The 21915-nt window shown below is 37.6% G+C and overlaps 1 protein-coding gene across 3 annotated transcripts in view; it reads right to left on the reverse strand.

Moving 5' to 3' along the window:
- Positions 1-21915, reverse strand: part of LOC127848823 (tyrosine-protein kinase Fer-like) — a 54208-nt gene that overhangs the window by 13762 nt on the left and 18531 nt on the right. For all 3 annotated transcript variants that reach the window (XM_052381462.1, XM_052381464.1, XM_052381463.1), the window contains 7 exons: positions 21607-21747; positions 21003-21125; positions 17666-17803; positions 16165-16330; positions 15159-15356; positions 2977-3180; positions 1231-1407 (listed from right to left, as the gene is read on the reverse strand). In XM_052381462.1, the coding sequence (XP_052237422.1) occupies positions 1231-1407; positions 2977-3180; positions 15159-15356; positions 16165-16330; positions 17666-17803; positions 21003-21125; positions 21607-21747 (1147 nt within the window). The remainder of the gene's footprint in view (positions 1-1230; positions 1408-2976; positions 3181-15158; positions 15357-16164; positions 16331-17665; positions 17804-21002; positions 21126-21606; positions 21748-21915) is intronic.

Here is a 21915-nt window from a genome sequence, read left to right on the forward strand (position 1 = left end):
TTTTTTACCTTTGACCTTGAAAGATGACCTTAACCTTGAACTTCCACCACTCAAAATGTGCAGCTTCATGAGAACGCTGCTTTGAAATTAAAAAAAAAATTATTTACTTTTTGACCTTTGACCTTGAAGGATGACCTTGAACTTCCACCACTCAAAATGTGCAGCTTCATGAGATACACATACATGCCAAATATCAAGTTGCTATCTTCAATATTGAAAAAGTTATGGCCAATGTTAAAGTTTTCGGACGGACAGATGCCATATATTTGACATTTGACCTTGAAGGATGACCTTGACCTTCACCTTTCACCACTCAAAATGTTCAGCTCCATGAGATACACATGCATGCCAAATATTAAGTTGCTATCTTCAATAGTGTAAAAGTTATGGCCAATGTTATAGTTTTTGCACGGATGGACAGACGCCATATATTAGACATTTGACCTTGAAGGATGACCTTGACCTTTACCACTCAAAATGTGCAGCTCCATGAGATGCACATGCATGCCAAATATCAAGTTGCTATCTTCAATATTGAAAAAGTTATGGCCATTAAAGTTTTTGGACGGACGGACGGACTGACATACTGACATACACACATACTGACTGAGGGACAGTTCAACTGCTATATGCCACCCTATCGGGGGCATAAAAATCATTATCTCTCAAAAAACCAATACCTGAAATAGGAAAGACCTAGAGCTAAAAAGCATGTTGCTTCACCCTGCTACTTGTCGATATCACCTGCTGCTAAACTTGACTGGTGAACACATAAAATAGGATTTTTTTTACAATTGTTAATATATCTTGGCAAAAGATAAGTTCATGCTACATGTTCAAATACTTGATTTTGTGATATGTTATTGCAACATTCAGCTACCAGATCTTGTTAAGAATGTGTATAGGAATATAATAAAGATTTCATCTCCTCAAAGAATCTCATAAAATTATGCAGTTTTCCGATTTTCATGAAACTTGCCTTTTACATCAGTAAAATGTCGCCTTTTCACAAGCCTTTAAAACAAACTCATGGCCTTTTTGTTTAAAAGAACATCATATCGTACACGCATATTGTACTATACAGAATACTGTTGAATACTGAATCTTGTTTTGTGCAATTGATTGATTAATTGATTGATGTGAGCCATTTCATGCTACTCATGCAAAAATAATGAAATTAATATAAAACAGTACTTTCAGTGTAGATTCATGATGAATTGTTCCACTTACATTGCCTATTTTGGTATCAAGTAAGATGTCATCGTTGTTTAGCTCCCATGATTCTCGCCGTATCGGGTTTGACAGGATGGTTCCCGATTTATTTGTGACTGGTTTCCTGCTCGCATACTGATTATTTACGAGCTCTGGAATTGTGGGATAAACATCTCCCTCGAATCTCCAGCCGTTCTGTGGTGAAATGACATTTGATGAAATTACATATTAAAGCATTTAATATGAAAACAGCTCATCAATAATCATAAGGCTTATGATAATTTTAAGTGGATAATATTACAAAATGCCTGCATTGACAACATTACATGATACAATGTGGGATAAACTGAGTAGACTTGGTCCTGCTAGCTCAGTTGGTAGAGTGCATGATATGAAATTACCGGATCATGGGTTCTATCACTAGCCCCGCCATATAACTTTTTGGGATATTGGTAATGAAATACTTTCTACAGCCATTATCTCAGTACCTCTGATCAAAGGAGGCCAAGCTAATGGGAGTTGTCATTTACTGGCATAAATATGTGTGAGTGTGAATTTGTTAACTGACCCTTGTGATACGATTTAAATACTGCTAAAAAAAAACAACAACAAAAGAACAAGTAAGGATGTCAGCATACATGCATGTTCACAAAGGTCATTTTAAAGGCCTTGTTTAATATTCTTTTTGACCCCAGACCCCGGCAACTCCGAGTACTATTCCAGTGCACTGACACCAAGCTGTGGTCATAGTGTAGCAACGCTTATCAACTGTGATGAAAACACATATGCATGAGACACGGTACAGTGAGACTCGGGTACTACTTAAATGTACCCCGGGTACTCTTAAGTATACTTAAATGTACCCCGGGTACTCTTTAAGTATACTTAAATGTACCCCGGGTACGGTAAATATACTAAAACGTACCCGGGATATTTAACGCTAAATCGGTCATTACAGGTTGTTTTCTTTTCAAATTTATTATATTCACATTTATGTCAATTTTCTGTAAAATGGCTTTTATATTAACGAAACTTGTACTCAAAAAGCTCAAAAATACTCAAAATGTACTCAAAATGTTGATGAAGATTTTTTTAAAGAGAAGTCTGTTTAAAATAAACAATATCATTTTACGGTAATCGGTAGCGAGTTTTACGACAACGGATTTTAAGCGGGAATACAACTCGGGTATAGACTAATAATAGTCTATAATATCCACCAGGTACGATTAAGTATATTTACCGTAACCAGAGTACATGCAAGTATACTTAAAAAGTTAAAAGTACCCGGGATACATGTAAGAAGCACCCGAGCCAACAATGACCAATCAAGCTACAGCGAGCCCTTAACCCTTTCCCACTCAGAAGCAAAGTGAATATGGCTATGTGCAAACAGCATAAAACCAGAACAGCCTGCGAGTAACTCGCAGTCTGTTCAGGTTTAATGCTGTTTGCTGCTCTTCATTATCTAAGGGTTGGAAATGAAGCCTTTAATTTAGTAATAAAGGTCTTTAATTAAATTTAACTTTCTAAGGGACCACACATGCATCAAAATACGTGTCTAAGTGGTAAAAGGTTAATAAGTCTGCTATACTAAAATATTTTACATAAACATTTCTTGGTAGATTGATACACTGAGTTGTAAATCTTAAGAAGAGTCAAGAATTTATTTAACTAGGCCTTCAAAACAAAAGTGAGTTATCATAACTTTAACTACTTACATCGACCTACTGTATAATAAAGTGCCGGTGCCCTGTCCATACTTACATCGACCCACTGTATAATAAAGTGCCGGTGCCCTGTCCAATACGCAGACAGCACATACTGGACCTCATTTGTTCGCTTGTTTTTACTTTCTCGCACGAGGAAATCCCCGTCCTGCGCGAGCAGACGCTGCACTTCCTCCCGAGGAAGGACTCCATGGAACCAGTCTTCATCCTCGAGCTTTTTTGGCGCCATATCTGAACCAGTCTAAAATCAACAGGAAAAAGGCAGGTGTTAGTGTGAGGTAATGTTTCCTTTTCGAAATTATCATGCAGAAATGTGAACGGGATTTAAACATCCAAACCCATTGCAAGGTTTACAAATATTCTCATTTTGAACAATATTTTCTAATTTGAAAAAGATCTAGCAAATTTAAGAAATATTTTTTAACTAGTTTGGCATTTAAAGGGTTGAAATTAGCTGCAAGGATGACACCCCTGAGCATAACCAATGTATTTTCTTGGATTGTTAGGCATAATTATGGAACGATTTAAAAAAAAAAGAAGACATTATATAGAAATTATATAGAAATTTCAAAGTAAAATAATGCTGCATATACACTTATTACGGGTTTAGATTCTAGCTTGGTTAGTCTTACAACATGTGTTTTGTGAAATCAAAGAACTGTAATGGTTGTTCAAAAATACTGTTTGAAATTCAATTATTTATTGGTAACAAGTTAACATTGTAAGCCTATTAAAAAAAAATCCAAATTTAGATCATGTGACAGTTCATAAAATAAATAAAGAACATGAATGAAATTAATTCTTTACTGTCAATATTGTTTTTATGCTCCCCCGAAATTTTTTGGGGGAGCATATAGTCGCCGCTTCGTCTGTCCGTGCGTCCGTCCGTGCACAATTTTTGACCGGGCTATTTCTCAGCAATTAATGACCAGAATTCAATTAAACTTTATGGGAAGCTTCACTACCAAAAGGAGATGTGCATATTATCAGCCAGTTCTGGTCGGATGATTTTTCACAGAGTTATGGCCCTTTGAAATTTTCCATTAACTGTACATATAGTGCAATTCTTGTCCAGGCTATTTCTCAGCAACTAATGACGGGAATTCAATGAAACTTTATGGGAAGCTTCACTACCAAAAGGACATGTGCATATTATCAGCGGGTTCTAGTCAAATGATTTTTCACAGAGTTATGACCCTTTGAAATTTTCCATTAACTGTACATGTAGTGCAATTCTTGTCCGGGCTATTTCTCCCCAACTACTGACTGGAATTCAATGAAGCTTTATGGGTAGCTTAACTACCTTGAGGAGATGCGCATGTTATTTGTGGGTTCTGGTTAGATGATTTATTCAGAGAGTTACGGCCCTTTGAAATTTTTAAGTTGCTAAACCATCCATCGTATTATTTTGTCCAAAGTTATGCCCCTCAAGACGTTTCCTTTTATCTGAATATATAGAGCAATATTGTGACAAAAAAAAACTTAGGGAAGCATCACCCGTCTCCAACGGTTTCTTGTTCAATTCTGATTTGCTCAGTGGTCAGTTCTCTGACCTGATGACTGATATTGAGGGCAGTGGACCAAAAGTGGACACTGTGCAAGTGCTGTCTTAAAAGCAACACATGCTTGTGCTTTAAAGCCACATAAATACTCAAAATCAACGAATATTGAGTAAAATATTTAATAAAATAATGTTAACCCATACAAAATCAGTGTTCTTTATAGTAATAGCGAAAATTTCAACGCTAGATGTGGAATGTAAACCGATTTAACAAGATACAAAATGCTGGTTTTTATTTTTTGTGTCACAATATATTCCATGTGAATTTCCCGCGACGATATCCAAACATTTACGAGCAAACGCCAGATTGGGCCGCCTCTGTAGCATGACCTAGTTCTCTTCTCATGAAGAAGCCAAACTCGTGTTTGCTCGTACATGTTTGGATGAGAATGAGAACGACGGGTTGTTCAGACACCATGACCTATGTTTTGTTTGAGATTAAAACAAATTTTTTAAATAAAATTCATTTTAATTATTAAATACTTACCTGTTATCGTATGCTTATACTTTCCAAGGGGAAATAACTCATCCGGAATTTTAACTGGGAATCCGCCACCTCAATACCGTAATACAGGCCAGGTTAAACATAGTGCAATGCAACCTAGCCAAAAATCGGTAACCAACCCTCAATATTCTTTCAATATATATACAAAAATATTAATCGAATAGCGGGGTGGGAGGTGGGACTTACCGATAACAGGTAAGTATTTAATAATTAAAATGAATTTTATTTAAAAAATTTGTTTTAATGTCATAAATACTGACCTGTTATCGTATGCTGATTTTGCAGCTGCGGTGGGAAGGTTCGTATATATTTTCCCAACACAGTAGAACCCATAAACAGGGTTATCAGCTAATGATATCAAGTAATCTTCGTTAAAACGGTATTAATTATGACTTCTCGGACAGAGTTATATGTCTATGTCGTAAAGAAGACACTACCGTTAGTGAAACCACAACAAGCCCAAACGTATACAAATTGTATTGTTGGCACTTCAGAAAACGAAGATAAAAAGATGACAAGGTGGTCGGATTCCTCCAGTAAACAGCTTAGAGCACGTCAAAAAGTGGGGTGTGATTAATATATGCCCACAAAACAGACAGAGCTCTTAATTCATGCGGTCAGATCCTAAAAAGGAATGAATCCTTAGATAGGATAAGATTAACTTTCCTTAGTCGAGGTCTAACCCCGAGAAATAGAAGCCGCAGACACATCTCCCCCCCTTTTTTGGGGAAATGAAGAGTGTCTTTGAGAACCTCGAATGGACTTCTGACTAACACTGCTGAGATAGAACTTCAAAGCCCTGATTGCCCAAAGAAGTTTATCCTCATCTTCATGACTACCAGTTTAAGAAAACTTGGAAACTTGAAGGTAGAAGCCATATAGAGGACTTGATATTAAGCAAGGAATCCTGGCTGACACAACAAAGTGAAAACGACAATAGATCCAACTGGAATTGGTCGTATTCAACAGAAAAAGCATGAATTTCAATTCTCCGTATGGTAAAAGCCATAATAAGAAGGAAAACCGTCTTAAATATATAACAATCGCACACCCTGCTGGATCGATTTCTGTGAACTGCATTGTTGACGTTGTTCAGCATACCGGTATACACTGCGATATACGATCGCATAACGCTAATAACTAGCGTTTGATGATAAACAACATTCTTTGATATACTATGTACACCATGCAACTCGTCTGCAACTTCACTGCCGCGCATGCACAATTACATTATTGAACCCAACGGAAAAATAATTCGAAAGAAAGAACTGCAGGACAAAATGTCCAACAGGGCGTTGAGACGAACTGGTATGAGAAAGACGATAGAGAAAATTTGTTGTTCTTACAAAGAACGAATAAGTTCCTTATTTCCAGTTACAAGGAGTGATAATATGATCACCTCCGTGTCTGTAAGTAAACCACGACCGATGTGTGATAGTTGAAAGCATCACAAAGGAATCGTGAAAATGTGTTGTAAATGAAAAACAGCTAAAAAGAATTTTCGCTTTTCAAGATGTAGATGTGCAGGTGATATTCGTTAGGATACCACATAATTGAGACAATCAAGATACGTTGTTCTATGTGATCGTCCATAACCTTATCTGCTCACATCTGTATAAGATGTAAGGAAGGTTGTGGTAGAATAAACTATATTCTTGCCAAGATAATCTTCTAGACTAGACACCACTGAATAGTGGTAAATAATGACAAAAAGATGGAAATCTGTGTCATTAAATAATCCCGAGATTAATACAATTATCTTAAAAATAAAGCTGAAACGGACGTAAGAAAAGACGTCTCAGCAGAAGGACCGGTGACCGGACCGGTAAATACCGACCGGTGACCGGAACCATTTGTCAAGGATGGGTGGGCAAAGAAACCACGGCAAGCTGAACTTTCCCACTCCAAACACACTTGAAAATTGGTAGAATAGGACAGTGTTTAACACTTATAAGTTTATGACCTATCTACAGAATATAGCCTCTTCTTGAACCAATAACAGGCGCCTTTAAAATCATGGATAATACAGGTCGCGAAGTCATCGATTTGCGAAGTACGGAAATATGATTGATAGTGGTACCTCCGGAATCGGAGGTGTGATGGCAGAAAAAGGTGAAAACCCTAGGGGTAACCTTAAGCGGGTCCACGCTTGCCGGTAGAATGCATGGAAGTCTTAAATTCTGACTTGATTAATCCATTTACTTCAAGACTTCTAACCGGGACGAATTCCGAAAGGAATACGACCAGTTATAGGAAGACGGCCTGTTATGGCCAGAAGTGTAATAGAAGAATAACTTTAAGATGAGGTCCCTCCAGATCCTAGGATCTAAGATCTGAGTTCAATAGGTCCTAAGCCATCTACAAGCCTGTAGCCGCTATGCGGTCAATCTGATAGGCAATCCTATGTATCAGAACTCTTGTTGATTCCAGTAGCTTGAAAATATGCACTGCCGTAGGAGCAATAGAAAAGCAGAAGTCGATACAAATGTCGTCTTGCTAATCCTGCTAGCGTCATTAATGTGTCCCAACTGTTCCGTGACACTGACTGCAAAGTCTGTAGCCGACAGGTAAAGGCGTTTAAAACAATTCATCCTTCGGGTCTCGAACATAAATTAATAGAGGTCAAATAGTAATGTTCGACCTCAATGCTAGTCTCCGAGCCCACTTCAGCCGATCTATCTGCAAGACCAGTAGTCAGCATGTAGCCGGTTGAGATATAAGTACAAATAACAGATATAGCATGATTTGGTAACCGTCGCCAGTAGAACATCAGTATTGAAAAACACAAAAAGTCATGTAGATTGTTGAATCCATAAAATATAGTATTCAATACAATCATAGCCAGGGGTATACAACTATGTAATGTAGACGATACCCGTGATACTAAAAATTGACCGATGAAAACACAGTGGAATACCGGTAATTGGTAAGTGGTGACCGAACCGGACCGGTCAATGACCGGTAACTGTAGCCTGGTGAACGGACCAGTCATAATATGACCGGTGACGTTACCAGTTAAAGACCGAAAAATGGTGGAATCCATATGGTCTGTTATCAATGTCAAGCATTGCTCGGAAAAGAAGATCATGCCAAAAAATCCAATCCGATGGCGATGAGACATCACTTATTCTGACCGGTGATCAGTGATCGGTGATATGACCGATGAATGGTGACCGATGTCCGGTGATCGGGACCGGTATAATATAACTGCGTCAGAATGGAAATATCTGGTGCAGAAGAATGACCATCCAAGAAGTCATCTGATAATGTTAACCGGAAAAACAACGGTAGATTATCAGTATTAATAGGCATAAGTGTCCTTGTAGTCGTAGTGGAGAAAAGAACAGCTTATCCCGAAGCCTGAATGTTAAACGAACTAGTGTTCGTATACAACTACGGATCGGTGACTGCAACATGTGTGGATGCGATAAGAAGAACCATCACACGTGGAATGGAGACATGATATTCCTAAAGGAATAAAATGGAGAACGTCGATATGACCAGTAGGTTCATTAACGCCTACGTGAGAAGTGGCGACATCCGTTAACTTCGATGCCGAAATATTGTTCGGCTACGCTGGAAATATTGTCTTCTACAATATTGTCTCCGTGAGCATTGACATGATCGCTTACGAGCGTATCAACGCCGAGAACTGCTCAAAGAAGGAGAGGTATGTTCAATAACTATCCAGTGGTGCTCAATGCAGTCCGCTGATGTCTACGTGAAGGTTGACGACGTCCTCGTTTCCTGCGATGTCGAGATCTGGATCGGCCGAGATGTGGATCGGCTGCGATGAGACCGAGATCTTCTAGAATAACGTCTCCGTGAGTGACGACGTGATCGCTTACGAGAGCCGCGACGATGAGAACTGCTCGACAAAGAAGAGCGTGTCCGATGTCTAATCCTTGATGAAGACGATGTATTCAACGAAGAATAGGAGAATAATTCAATGAAGAAGACCGAGTTCTTCTTCTTGACCGGTGACTGGTGTAATCGGTGGCAGGCCTAACTGATGACTGTTGACCGGTGACCGGAGCGGTGATCAATGACCGGACCGGTGACCGGACCGTTGACATGACCGGACCGGTGACATGACCGGACCGGTGACATGACCGGTGACCGGACCGGACCGGTGACATGACCGGACCGGACCGGTGATCAATGACTGGACCGGTGACCGGACCGGACCGGTGACATGACCGGTGACCGGACCGGTGATCAATGACCGGACCGGACCGGTGACATGACCGGTGACCGGACCGGACCGGTGACCGGACCGGTGATCAATGACCGGACCGGTGACCGGACCGGTGACATGACCGGTGACCGGACCGGACCAGTGACATGACTGGTGATCAATGACCGGACCGGACCGGTGACATGACCGGTGACCGGACCGGCCGGTCAGACGTCGATCAATGGTCCGTGATCAACGTCGCCGGTGACGTACCGGTCATATCATGACCAGTGTTGTCACCGGATAATGACCGTATGGCGGATGCCAAATGGTCCGGCATTGGTCGATATCCTTGACCAATGCCATCGGGCAAAGACCGGCTGACGGGTGTCGCCATATGGTCTGATGTTGACCGACTGTCTAAGAGACTTAGCATAGTACGGTCGCGATCGTGCCCGATACCCGGTGACTGATACTGCAACTATCATCCATGATCTGCGAAGTCACCGGGTATTTATCCACTCTTGTTTCTGCGACCATCATGTAGTCGAATATATGAAAAACAAGAGCAAAGCATATTCAACCATAAACTGGTCACAGACCAGATTATCATACGGCACATAAAATCATTATTTGACCATAATGAAAATTATAATAATACTGCCGTAGATCATAAATTAAACAAAAGTTTAATTCAAAACAGATGAAAAATAAAATGACGATCAATTAGATTGTCATACGGAACGTTAAAATCATTATTGCACACAATGGCAAATGATAAACAATCTGTCAATAGAAGAACACGCTTTGCACGATCTCGTAACACATTAGAAGAACATGCTTTGCACGTTCTAGCAATGTATTAGAAGAGCACGTTTTGCACGTGGTCATTCGCGCCTGAAAACACCCAGCATGGTAGAAATAAACCATTGTTCGATAAAAACAAGCATGGCTTACCTTTTACAAATGAAACAAAATCCATTAAATCCACACAAATTAATCCGAATGAGAAATAAAAAGATAAATAACACAATTTATCTATTCAAAACCCCAATCAACCAAGTGAAAAACAATATTTTAATTCAGAGCCGTAAAAGACACGTATACACCTGGTTGATCCGGAAAGAATATTGAGGGTTGGTTACCGATTTTTGGCTAGGTTGCATTGCACTATGTTTAACCTGGCCTGTATTACAGTATTGAGGTGGCGGATTCCCAGTTAAAATTCCGGATGAGTTATTTCCCCTTGGAAAGTATAAGCATACGATAACAGGTCAGTATTTATGACATTAAAATCTGTAAGATGAATAATGCGATCATATATTTTCCCAAATTTCCTCAGTAAAAATAACTTTAGAGCTGCAGTATGGTATAGTGACTTATAAATTGTAAGGTAAACACAACACATTTTTTAATTTACACTGTCAGAAAATAAAAGCAAGAGTATATGAATACTATTTTATTTTGATCAAGTATTTCTATTGAAACTTGTGTAGGTGCATTGAATAACATGAATAGATCCACATTTGACGAATTACAAGTATAACCAAAGTGGAATTTCAGCTGCATCAGGCACAGAGAAACCATAATGTAACACGTGGCCCTTAATAGGAAACAAATCATTGAATTGCAACACAGTGCATACAGCACCAATTCAAGCACAAACACACAAATATTAAAAAAAAGTTCATTAACAACACTTCAGTCAACACACTTTTCTATAAAACCAGTTGAAATTAAGCACTTATTATAAAGGCGCAATCATGAATTAGTCATAAACAATTATACAGCCAGACAACAATTTAACTATAAATTAAGAAATACATCACTTAAATGCTTGTGTTAAAACACAGCCACATGCTAATTTTAGAAAGAAGCTTGTCTTTTTTGAGCCTTTTTACTCGCCCTCTAGAATAAATTAAATGCTTGGTAGTAAAGACAGTTTGAAAGTGCAATGTACATTTGTACACTATGAAGAAAGGAATAATACATTTGATAATAAGCATGATGTTTTTATTTATTTTTACAATAGAAAACTGAGGAGCTGCGCCATGAGCGCATGATACGCCCGTCGTTCGCCAATGAAGTAGTAAGGTAATAAATAACCCTTTGAATCATTTTTTTACTTCAGTTTATTTGTATTTGAATACATGGTTTATTTTATAAGTACATGAGCATGGAGCGCCGTCTCCTTGACATTCATACCATATCTTTTTTTGAGTATATGTATGCGTGTATGGAATTCCAATGTTCCAGTCAAATCTCATCCAGTTGAATATGTGAATACTTGATAATTTAACATTGTAACATGGTAAATCTGATACGGTAGGACAGTCAATGAAATCACGAAATTTTGACGAACAAAGTCGCATAACTCTGGAACGACAATTCAGAATTCCGTCAAAAATGAAAGGGGATCAGGGTTTATGAATATTAAGATTGTGTTAAAATTTGAAAAAAATCCATCGAAGGATATTTGAGCTACGGTAGGACATTCAATGAAATCACGAAATTTTGACGAACAAAGTCGCATAACTCTGGAACAACAATTCAGAATTCCGTCAAAAACGAAAGGGGATCAGGGTTTATCAATATTAAGATTGTGTTGAAATTTGAAAAAAATCCATCGAAGGATATTTGAGCTACGGTAGGACATTCAATGAAATCACGAAATTTTGACGAACAAAGTCCCATAACTCTGGAACAACAATTCAGAATTCCGTCAAAAACGAAAGGGGATCAGGGTTTATCAATATTAAGATTGTGTTGAAATTTGAAAAAAATCCATCGAAGGATATTTGAGCTACGGTAGGACATTCAATGAAATCACGAAATTTTGACGAACAAAGTCCCATAACTCTGGAACGACAATTCAGAATTCCGTCAAAAACGAAAGGGGATCAGGGTTTATCAATATTAAGATTGTGTTGAAATTTGAAAAAAATCCATCGAAGGATATTTGAGCTACAGTAGGACATTCAATGAAATCACGAAATTTTGACGAACAAAGTCCCATAACTCTGGAACGACAATTCAGAATTCCGTCAAAAACGAAAGGGGATCAGGGTTTATCAATATTAAGATTGTGTTAAAATTTGAAGAAAATCTGTCAAAGGATATTTGACGTAGCGTACGACATTAACAGACGGACGGACGGACGCGGGGTATACCATAATACGTCCCGTCATAGACGGGCGTATAAAAATCGTTTATCTTTATTAACAATCAAGCAAACAATTTAATTACTAAGTAGACTTGGCAACCAGATTACACTTCCATCTCCTGACTGTAAAAGGGCAAATATTGCAAAATGTAGGAGCTAATCCTTACATATATGAACCTTTTTTCCATATAGAGCAGTAATACATTCTATCAACAATATGGCAATTCAATTAATAACACTTTGCCCATTTTGACCAAAACCACACCAATTTAACTTACCTCTGATTCAGCTTTGACATTGTCCTAAACCAGAAGAGCCCAAAAAATTATAAACTTTCAGCAAATAAAGTTCTTATCTTCAACTAATTAAATAAATATCTTAATTTCAGACGTAATGTAAGATTGAGAACTTTAGTAGATGAAGAACAACAGTATCAATTATGGAAGCCTCTTTCTTTAAAAAGTAAAAAAGAATTTTTTACCTCACTATATGATCCACGAAATTTAATGTCAAATACTTAGGAAAATAGTGCAAAGTGGTGAAAGTGAAATTAAATATATGTACACTATTTTCCATGTTTTGGCAAGATGAACATCTTAAATTAATAAATTCCCTATTGAATTTGTTAATTGTTGAAATATGGATTCAATAGTAGATTTTTACTTCATGGAATTCTCTGATTTGTTCCTGTCTTTTATTAATTACAGTGATTTTTTTCTGTGAGTAATTCTTGTTTTATATTTTCAGTATTTCACAGTCAGTTGACAACCAGTCTTATAAAAGCAGTATTAGGCCTTAGTTTTGAGCTGTTTACCAGTATTTTGGCATGATAACATCAACAGCCAAAGATTATATGACACACTCTCCAGTCTGTGACCTACCGGTAGAAGGAACCAGAGCTTTCACTTCCAGATTGGGGATTAAATATCTGGTACTCCTGATTGCTAGGTGGACACCATTATGTCACCATATGTCAACAGGACATTGACCAGGTAAATCCAATCTTGAAGTTTTCTCACAGAATTACGAGAAAAAACTAATGCTCACCCGCCATAGGATGAAATAACCCTGTTATGTGAAGATTCTGTGATGTTTGTGAATAAATGATGTTTTTAATACAGGTTTTTTCTCTGAATGACACATACTTTAAGTAGTCTGAGAGAGAATTGAAACAAGTTATTAAGTTTTTAAAAAGGATATCAAAACAAGATTATCAGTGAAACTGATGGATGCTCTCCGATGATGCGTTTTGTCAATCTATGTGTTAATAACCACCTAAAAAAATCTATTTTTAGCCTCGGTGACCTTGACCTTGACCCCAGTGACCTCACACCTCATCAAAAGGTAGAGGTTTATGCAAGTTACCTACATGCCAAATATGTAAGAGATCTGTACAGTATTGAAGGCCCTATGAGAAACTGTAACAAAAGTGTGACGGAAAAATATATTATTAGCCTCGGTGACCTTGACCCCAGTGACCTCAAACCTCATCAAAAGGCAGAGGTCCATGCAAGGTACCTACATGCCAAATATGAAAGAGATCGGTAAAGTATTGAAGGTGCTATGAGAAACTGTCAAAAAAGTGTGATGGAAAAATCTATTATTAGCCTCGGTGACCTTGACCCCAGTGACCTCAAACCTCATCAAAAGGTAGAGGTCCATGCAAGGTACGTACATGCCAAATATGAAAGAGATCGGTAAAGTATTGAAGGTGCTATGAGAAACTGTCAAAAAAGTGTAACGGAAAAATCTATTATTAGCCTCCGTGACCTTGACCCCAGTGACCTCAAACCTCATCAAAAGGTAGAGGTCCATGCAAGGTAAGTACATGCCAAATATGAAAGAGATCGGTAAAGTATTGAAGGTGCTATTAGAAACTGTCAAAAAAGTGTGACGGAAAAATCTATTATTAGCCTCGGTGACCTTGACCTTGACCCCAGTGACCTCAAACCTCATCAAAAGGTAGAGGTCAATGCAATGTACCTACATGTCAAATATGAAAGAGATCGGTAAAGAATTGAGCTATGAGAAACTGTCAAAACAGTGTGACAGAAGGAACTACAAACTGGCAACTATATGCTCCACCGAAAATATTTTGGGGAGCATAAAAATAAGCAACCGCTAATGTGGGGTCAATTTTTACCCAAAGGACCATTATGTGAACAAACTCTGCAGAGGGCCACTTTACAGACTAAATTTAAACTCTGACTATTCAGGTTCCATATTTACATTATCAGCCTATATTTATCATGAAGGTGTGGCCAGTTTTGACATGAAAGTAATTATTAAGTAGAGGACCACTAGATGATGTAACATTATCAATATTTAACACGATACCATTGCGGTTTCAAGGGAGATATATATGTAAAGTCTTCAGTTTCAAAAATATATTTTTTAGCTCAGGTCAACAACATATAAAATCAAACCAAAACGACATGAACAACTTGAGAGTTTCTCAAAGGTCATTTCCGAAAAGTTTTTATTTTATCTGCCTTGCATTGCAAGAGTAGAAGTTAAGGATAAGGTTTACACAGATTGACAGACAACATGGTGTCCTAAACACTCCCCATGAGCAATATTTACTCAGGTGAACTTAATCCTTTGCATGCTGGGATATTTGTTGTCTGCTAAATCAGTGTCTGCTGAATTTCTAAAATCATCATTTTCTTCACTTTTTTTCAAAGACCACTATCAGAATAGCAAACAGTTTGGATCCTGATCAGACGCCACATTTTGTGGCGTCTGATCTGGATCCAAACTGTTTGCAAAGGCCTTTAAAATTCAGTTCCAGCGCTAAAAGGGTTAAAACTCACCACTTGATGCAATTCTCCTTCTGGTTTCTGCATCTGGTCCTCATAAGCAGGTCTCAAACTATCAGAGTCGCCGTTAATATCCAACTTATCCGACTTTCCACCCTTGTTCCCAAAAAGGTGGGGTATTTTATTGAGACCAAATCGACTCATCATCTTTTTTCCTGGTTTCAATGAGGGCTCATCTCCGCCAGTTAAGTCCTGAAAATAACAAGCATAAATGTTTTGTCATTTGGGGAATTTAGAAACATTAAAGACAGTCACTGCTGTTTATGGACTGGAAAGCATAAGCAATAAGATCATCATAAAAGTAGGAACAAGACAGTCCAAGGAGTTTTATCTGCCTCCCTGAATCTTCACCATTTCAAGTGGTGAGATTGACTTTGAGCCAGCGTTCTTGATTAGTGCGATTGACAGTGTGATTGACTTGTTTGATTGACAGTGTTAGTGAATCCTTTGATTGTCAGCATGATTGCGTTGTTTGATTGACTTGTTTGATTGACAGTGTGATTGACTCGTTTGATTGACAGTGTGATTTACTTGTTTTATGGATGTTGTTTTTACTTCATGGTTTCTTCCGTGTGATTTACTTCATGGTCTCTTCTTAATTACATAACATTTTTATTACAATCTTTTAATGGGTCTAAAAGAATATGAAGCAGAAACAAAACTGGAGGCTCACATTTTTATCTTGGAGAATTACCTTGAACTTCAGAAGGCATAACTGACTAATGTCTTCTTCGCATTATCTCAATGAACTCAACACATTAACTTCTAAGGACCCACATGACACAGATTCAAACACAGCCTATATATTTTCTGAATAAACATTCTGTCTAAGTTTCAAAAAGATTGGATGAAAAATGTGGCCTCTAGGGTGGCAACGAACTAAAAGTTCACAACGCAAACCACAAACTGCACATAGGACACTGAAAAACTGGACATAACGTGATCACAATAGCTCGCCATGAGCACTTCATGCTCAAGTGAGCTAAAACTTATCACTTACTGCAATATTCCCACTAATATCCATGGCTGGTGGTGGATCATCCTCCCCAAGGCTGTTTAACGGATCCTCCACCAGTTTTAACACATCCAGTTTCATGGCTATTTTGCTTTCACTCTCTGCCACCAGCTTCTTGAGTTCTTCCCGTCGTTTCAGGTTTTTTAAATAGCTTGAAAACAAAATGCTTTCAAGTTAAATGAAACACCTTCCAATATCAAAGAATACAGACTCAACTTTAAAATGTACTTAACTAGGTAGGAAAACACAAACACAATAGCGTGCTAATGATGTATTCGGTGCCTTTGATGCCAAATAGTGCGCGCATTGTGCCGAGCAACATCATGTATTTTCTCATACATGCCTGTGTTCTACAAAAATACAATTCCTCTTAATACTATTTTACCAAGAGGGCAATGATTGCCCTTAACCCTTTGCATGCTGGGAAATTTATCGTCTGCTAAAATGTCGTCTGCTGAATTTCTACAATTAACATTTCTTCGATTTTTTTCAAAAAATACTATCAGAATAGCAAACAGTTTGGATCCAGATGAGACGCCACGTTCTGTGGCGTCTCATCTGGATCCAAACTGTTTGCAAAGGCCTTCAAAATTCGGTTCCCGAACTGAAAGAGTTAAGCCGTTACTAGAGTTCAAAGAAACTAATTGCTGAAGACTCGACCAAGTGATCTAGTTTTTGACCATACTTGACACAGATTCAACAAAGCGTTCACATTGTCAAGAAAAGCATTCTGGCCAAGTTTAATCAAGACCTGGTGTCCTTATGTTAGATGCATCAGACCAAGCCTAGATTTTTGTCAAGATAAACATTCTGACCTAGTTTCATCAAGCATGAATCATACATATTGCCCTTAGAGCGGTCAGATTTGTTTTTGAAAATTTGACCTGGTGACCTAGGATTTGAACCCATGTGACCTAAATTGAACTCAGTCTAGAAAAACAGTTTACCAAAGTTTTATTAAGATTGGGTCAGCATGTCTCCTCTAGATTGGTAACAAGGCTTCTATAATATTGACCTCGCAACTAAGATTTTGGAAACACGTGATGCAGAATTGCAGATAAACACTCAGCCTAAATATTGTCAACATTCTGACCTAGTTTCATAACGATTCAGTAATAAATGTGGCCCAATGACCAAGAATCATGCTCAGCCTAAAAATGTCAGGGTACACATTCTTACCATGAAGGTTGAGTCATTTATATGTCCTCTAGAGTGGTATCAAGGTCATACTAGCATTTGACCTGGTTGCCTATGTTGATGGTCGCTAGTGACCCAGATTTTAAACCTTGACATTGTTCAGGTGAACATTATGACCAAGTTTCATCAAAATACGAGGGAAAATGTGGCTTCTAAAGTGGAAACGAGCTCAAAGTTGATGACATACATTTCACACTGGACACGCTGAATGCTGGACATATGCTGATCACAACAGCTAACCATGAGTACTTCCTGCTCAGCTGAGTTAACAAAAACATGGCATCCTTACTCAGTTTTTTCCTCTTCAGTCAATGAGGTTAATCTTGGCTCCAGACTTCTGACCACTGCTGCGCACTGACTCTTCTCAGAATCCATGGCAGCCAACTCTGTTTTGATGGCAGCAACTGAATCATTTATTTCGGATTTCCTAAACAAAGAGAGAGTTTTTTAAGGATGTGGGGATTGTATGTCAGGAGAGCACAAATAAAAATTTTGAGAGGTAAGATTTTTCCTGTCTTAACTTTAACCTGGAAAAGCAGGGATGGAAACTAACGTATCATAGTTGGCATCTACACAGCCCCCCCCCCCCCCATCTAACTAACAGGACCAGAACCAAGTACAAGTATCTTCAATTCATTCTTACAACCAAATTATGTCATATGTACAAAAAAAGGTATACATATCATATGAGGGTTCATAGAAAAACAATTTTTATGTGATGCACTTTCAATAATTCTCCCATTCTATAAGTCTGAATCCTAATGGTTTAGTAGTGTACTTAAACTGATCCAGGACACACACAAAATCCACTCTTTTACTTGTCCCAATAAGTAATATTTGTTCCAGGAGTAGATGAACATTCAAGCTATTGATGTTTTTACCACCCTTTTTTTAACCATTGATGCAGAAATCAAACAAGAGGGCCACAAGCACTCACCTAAATTCACAGACACACATTGTTGAAGACTTGACCTGATAGAAGGTATGAACTTCGTTGAGATTTGACCTGGTGACCTAGTTTAAAAACGCTCATGACCCAGATTCGAACGCGGCTAAGATATAGTCCAGAAATTTAAAAAAAAATAATCAGTTACACACACTGTAATTAAACATACTGTAGTCGTACTTTTACACAAGACTAGTACAACCGCATAAGAACAAGAGGCAAATAACTTAATCTTTTAATACAAGACAAATGCCTACTATAAAAAAATATGTGCCTTGGATAATGATAAATTGAAACAAGAGCACCGCCTTGCTGGTGCAGACTGCTCATCTATTTTTCTTTTTTAAGGTGAAGGGACCTATCTCAATACTTCAATCACAAAGGAGGGAGGGGTGGGGTGGAGAGGGGTGTATTGTGAGGGGGTGTGGTCATTTATTACATTATCTTCCAAAAATAAGGGAAAAAAAGGCCAAAAAATATATTTATTTATTTTTTTTGGGGGGGGGGGGAATTCTTGGGTGGGATGGTTGGACGGTCTTTCAAAAATAAAATAATAAAAATAAATATTTGTGTTTTTTTAACCATGTTAAAAAATATTTTTTGGGGGGGAAGGGGGGGTGTGTCGGGGGTTTACTGTGAGGGTGTGGTCATTTATTTGATGATCTTTAAAAAAAAAGGAACAAAAATACTTTTTTTTTTGGGGGGGGGGGGGGGGGGGGGAGAATTCTCGGGTGGAGCGTGGGGGATGGTTTGGGTGGAGTCTATTGTGGTATGTCAGGTAAGAGTTGTTTTGTCAAAGTATCAATCAAATCTGATCATAAATAAAGAAGTTATGGCAATTTTAGAAAAAATGAATAATTTGACCTTGAGAGTCAAGGTCATTCAAAGGTCAAGGTAAAATGCAACTTGCCAGGTACAGTACCTTCATGATAGCATGAAAGTATTTGAAGTTTGAAAGCAATAGCCTTGATACTTTAGAAGTAAAGTGGATCTAAACACAAAATTTAACCATATATTCAAAGTTACTAAGTCAAAAAAGGGCCATCATTCCGTCAAAATGACAACCAGAGTTATGCAAATGTCCTGTACTGTCCCCTTATGATAGTTTGTGAGTGTTCCAAGTATGAAAGCAATATCTATGATACTTTAGGAGTAAAGTGGACCAAAACACAAATTTAACCAAATTTTCAATTTTCTAAGTATAAAAAGGGCACATAATTCTGTCAAAATGCCAGTCAGAGTTACATAACTTTGTCTGCACAGCCCCCTTATGATAGTTAGTAAGTGTTGCAAGTATGAAAGCAATAGCTTTGATACTTTAGGAATAAAGTGGACCTAAACACAAAACTTAACCAAATTTTCAATTTTCTAAGTATAAAAAGGGCACTTCTGTCAAAATGCCAGTCAGAGTTACATAACTTTGCCTGCACAGTCCCCTTATGGTAGTTATGTGTTGCAAGTATGAAAGCAATAGCTTTGATACTTAAGGAATAAAATGGACCTAAACACAAAACTTAACCAAATTTTCAATTTTCTCAAGTATAAAAAGGGCACATAATTCTGTCAAAATGCACGCCAGAGTTATCTAACTTTGCCGCCCAGTCCCCTCATAATAGTTAGTAGGTGTACCAAGTTTGAATGCAATAGCTTTGATACTTTATGAGAAAAGTGGACCTAAACACAAAACTTAACCGGAAGCCGACGCCAACGCCGACACAGACGCCAACGCCAAGGTGATGACAATATCTCATAATTTTTTTTTTCAAAAAATAGATAAGCTAAATATCAAGTGCAACTAAAAAAAAAAGTTGCAAAAGGACCTGACATTCACTAATTCATATCCCTGGAATAGTTGGTTTTGACAGTATGAAATACGTAAAATTTAAAGTAAAAAAGGACCCATGATATACTTTTTATTATATATGGATAATAACTTGTGTTGATACTATTTTTGATGAAAAATATGGATATCTTTAAACCTGCTCCAATTTTTGTTCTGTTTACTGTTGCTTTAAAATGCATTGCATTATTGTCTGTGTACTCAGGCTTTAAAATGCAATTTATAAATTAATTCCATTCAGTGGACCTGGTCTTTAAAATGCATTGGATTCTTTTTAGTGGACCTGGCTTTAAGAATGCATGGAATTGTATTCTGTGGACTGGATCTTTAAAATTAAAGCAAATCTTTTCAATGCACTGGGGTTTTAAAATAAAAGTAGAGCTTTGTCACAGACGTGATGAATACCTCCACATGCCACATTTACACAGAATATTTAGCATGTTGTCTACACAAAAAACAGTGGACACCATGCTCAATGTTTAAAACGCACTAAGTGACCCGTGACCTAGTTTTTTACCCGGCATGGCCCATGTTCAAACTTGGCCTAGTCATCATCTAGAAACAACTTCTGACCAAGTTTGGTGAAGATCGGATGAAAACTACTTGAATTAGAGAGCGGACACAGACCGACCGACAGACAAGTTCACTCCTATATACCCCCCTAAACTTCGTTTGTGGGGGTATAATAAATTCTACTCAATTGACTGGGGCTTTAAAATGCATTGAAATCTAGTCAGTAAAATGAGGCTTAAAATGAAAGGATTTCTATTCAGTAAACTGAGGCTTTAAAATGAAAGGAATTATATTCAGTGGGCTTTAAGTTGACCTGAAAGCACTTACGTTTGAATAAGTGATTCTAATGTGAAGTCGTCAACAGCCATTCTGTTTGGTACTAAGGTCCCTTGGTAATCCTCTAGAAGCTTGGAATCGAAGTCTATCGTGATTGGGGCAAACTGGTCTGACCTTAAATACAGTCCATCTTTATTATTGTCTTTTATTTGTAGTCAATTGTAGAGGAAACCTTTTCCTAACTTGAATTCTTTAACAAAGAATTTGCACAACACTCACTAGCGTAGAAATATACAAGTTATAGCAATAATTTCATTTTCACTGATATGTTTATGTTAATGATTATCTGCTTCATGTAAAATTGATAAATAAGTTTTCAAACGTTATAAATAAAACAGTTATACTTTTCCTAATTTAAAATAAATTAACCTTTGATTTCCCAATTTTAATTCATAGGTAATATTACAAAAATGGTTAGAAAAAGCCCTGGGAAATAAATTTATGTTGCAACTTAAAAATATGTGCAGTGTGAATGTGCACTTTTTAATACTTTTCTATATTTTGGGAAATACCAGTTATATGCCCCTTTAAATACACATAATTTGTGTCTGTCTTGTTTTTACTTTATATAACAATTCCCAGAGCTCTTACTCACTTGTGTTTGCTTGCAAACTCTTCCATATATTCTTTGGTTGGGTCTATTTCATCAACAGCTGCCTTGATTTTGTCGTAAATAGCTATGTGATCTACTGTTGCAAATGTTGTAAGCTGATGAAATCTCTCCATAAAATCTTTGCTGAAATTTAAAAAAACAACATTTTTAGTCCAAACTAAATCAGGAACATTTAAACCCCAAGCATCATGGCATTCGTTCTTGTCTTTGTTAGTGAAACATTTTATAAACAAGGGACAAAATTGTCACAAAACCAGGTTTTCATTGTGAAAAAAAAATCTGATAAAGGGA

Source organism: Dreissena polymorpha, chromosome 10, assembly GCF_020536995.1.
Source record: "Dreissena polymorpha isolate Duluth1 chromosome 10, UMN_Dpol_1.0, whole genome shotgun sequence".
Lineage (NCBI taxonomy): Eukaryota > Metazoa > Mollusca > Bivalvia > Myida > Dreissenidae > Dreissena > Dreissena polymorpha.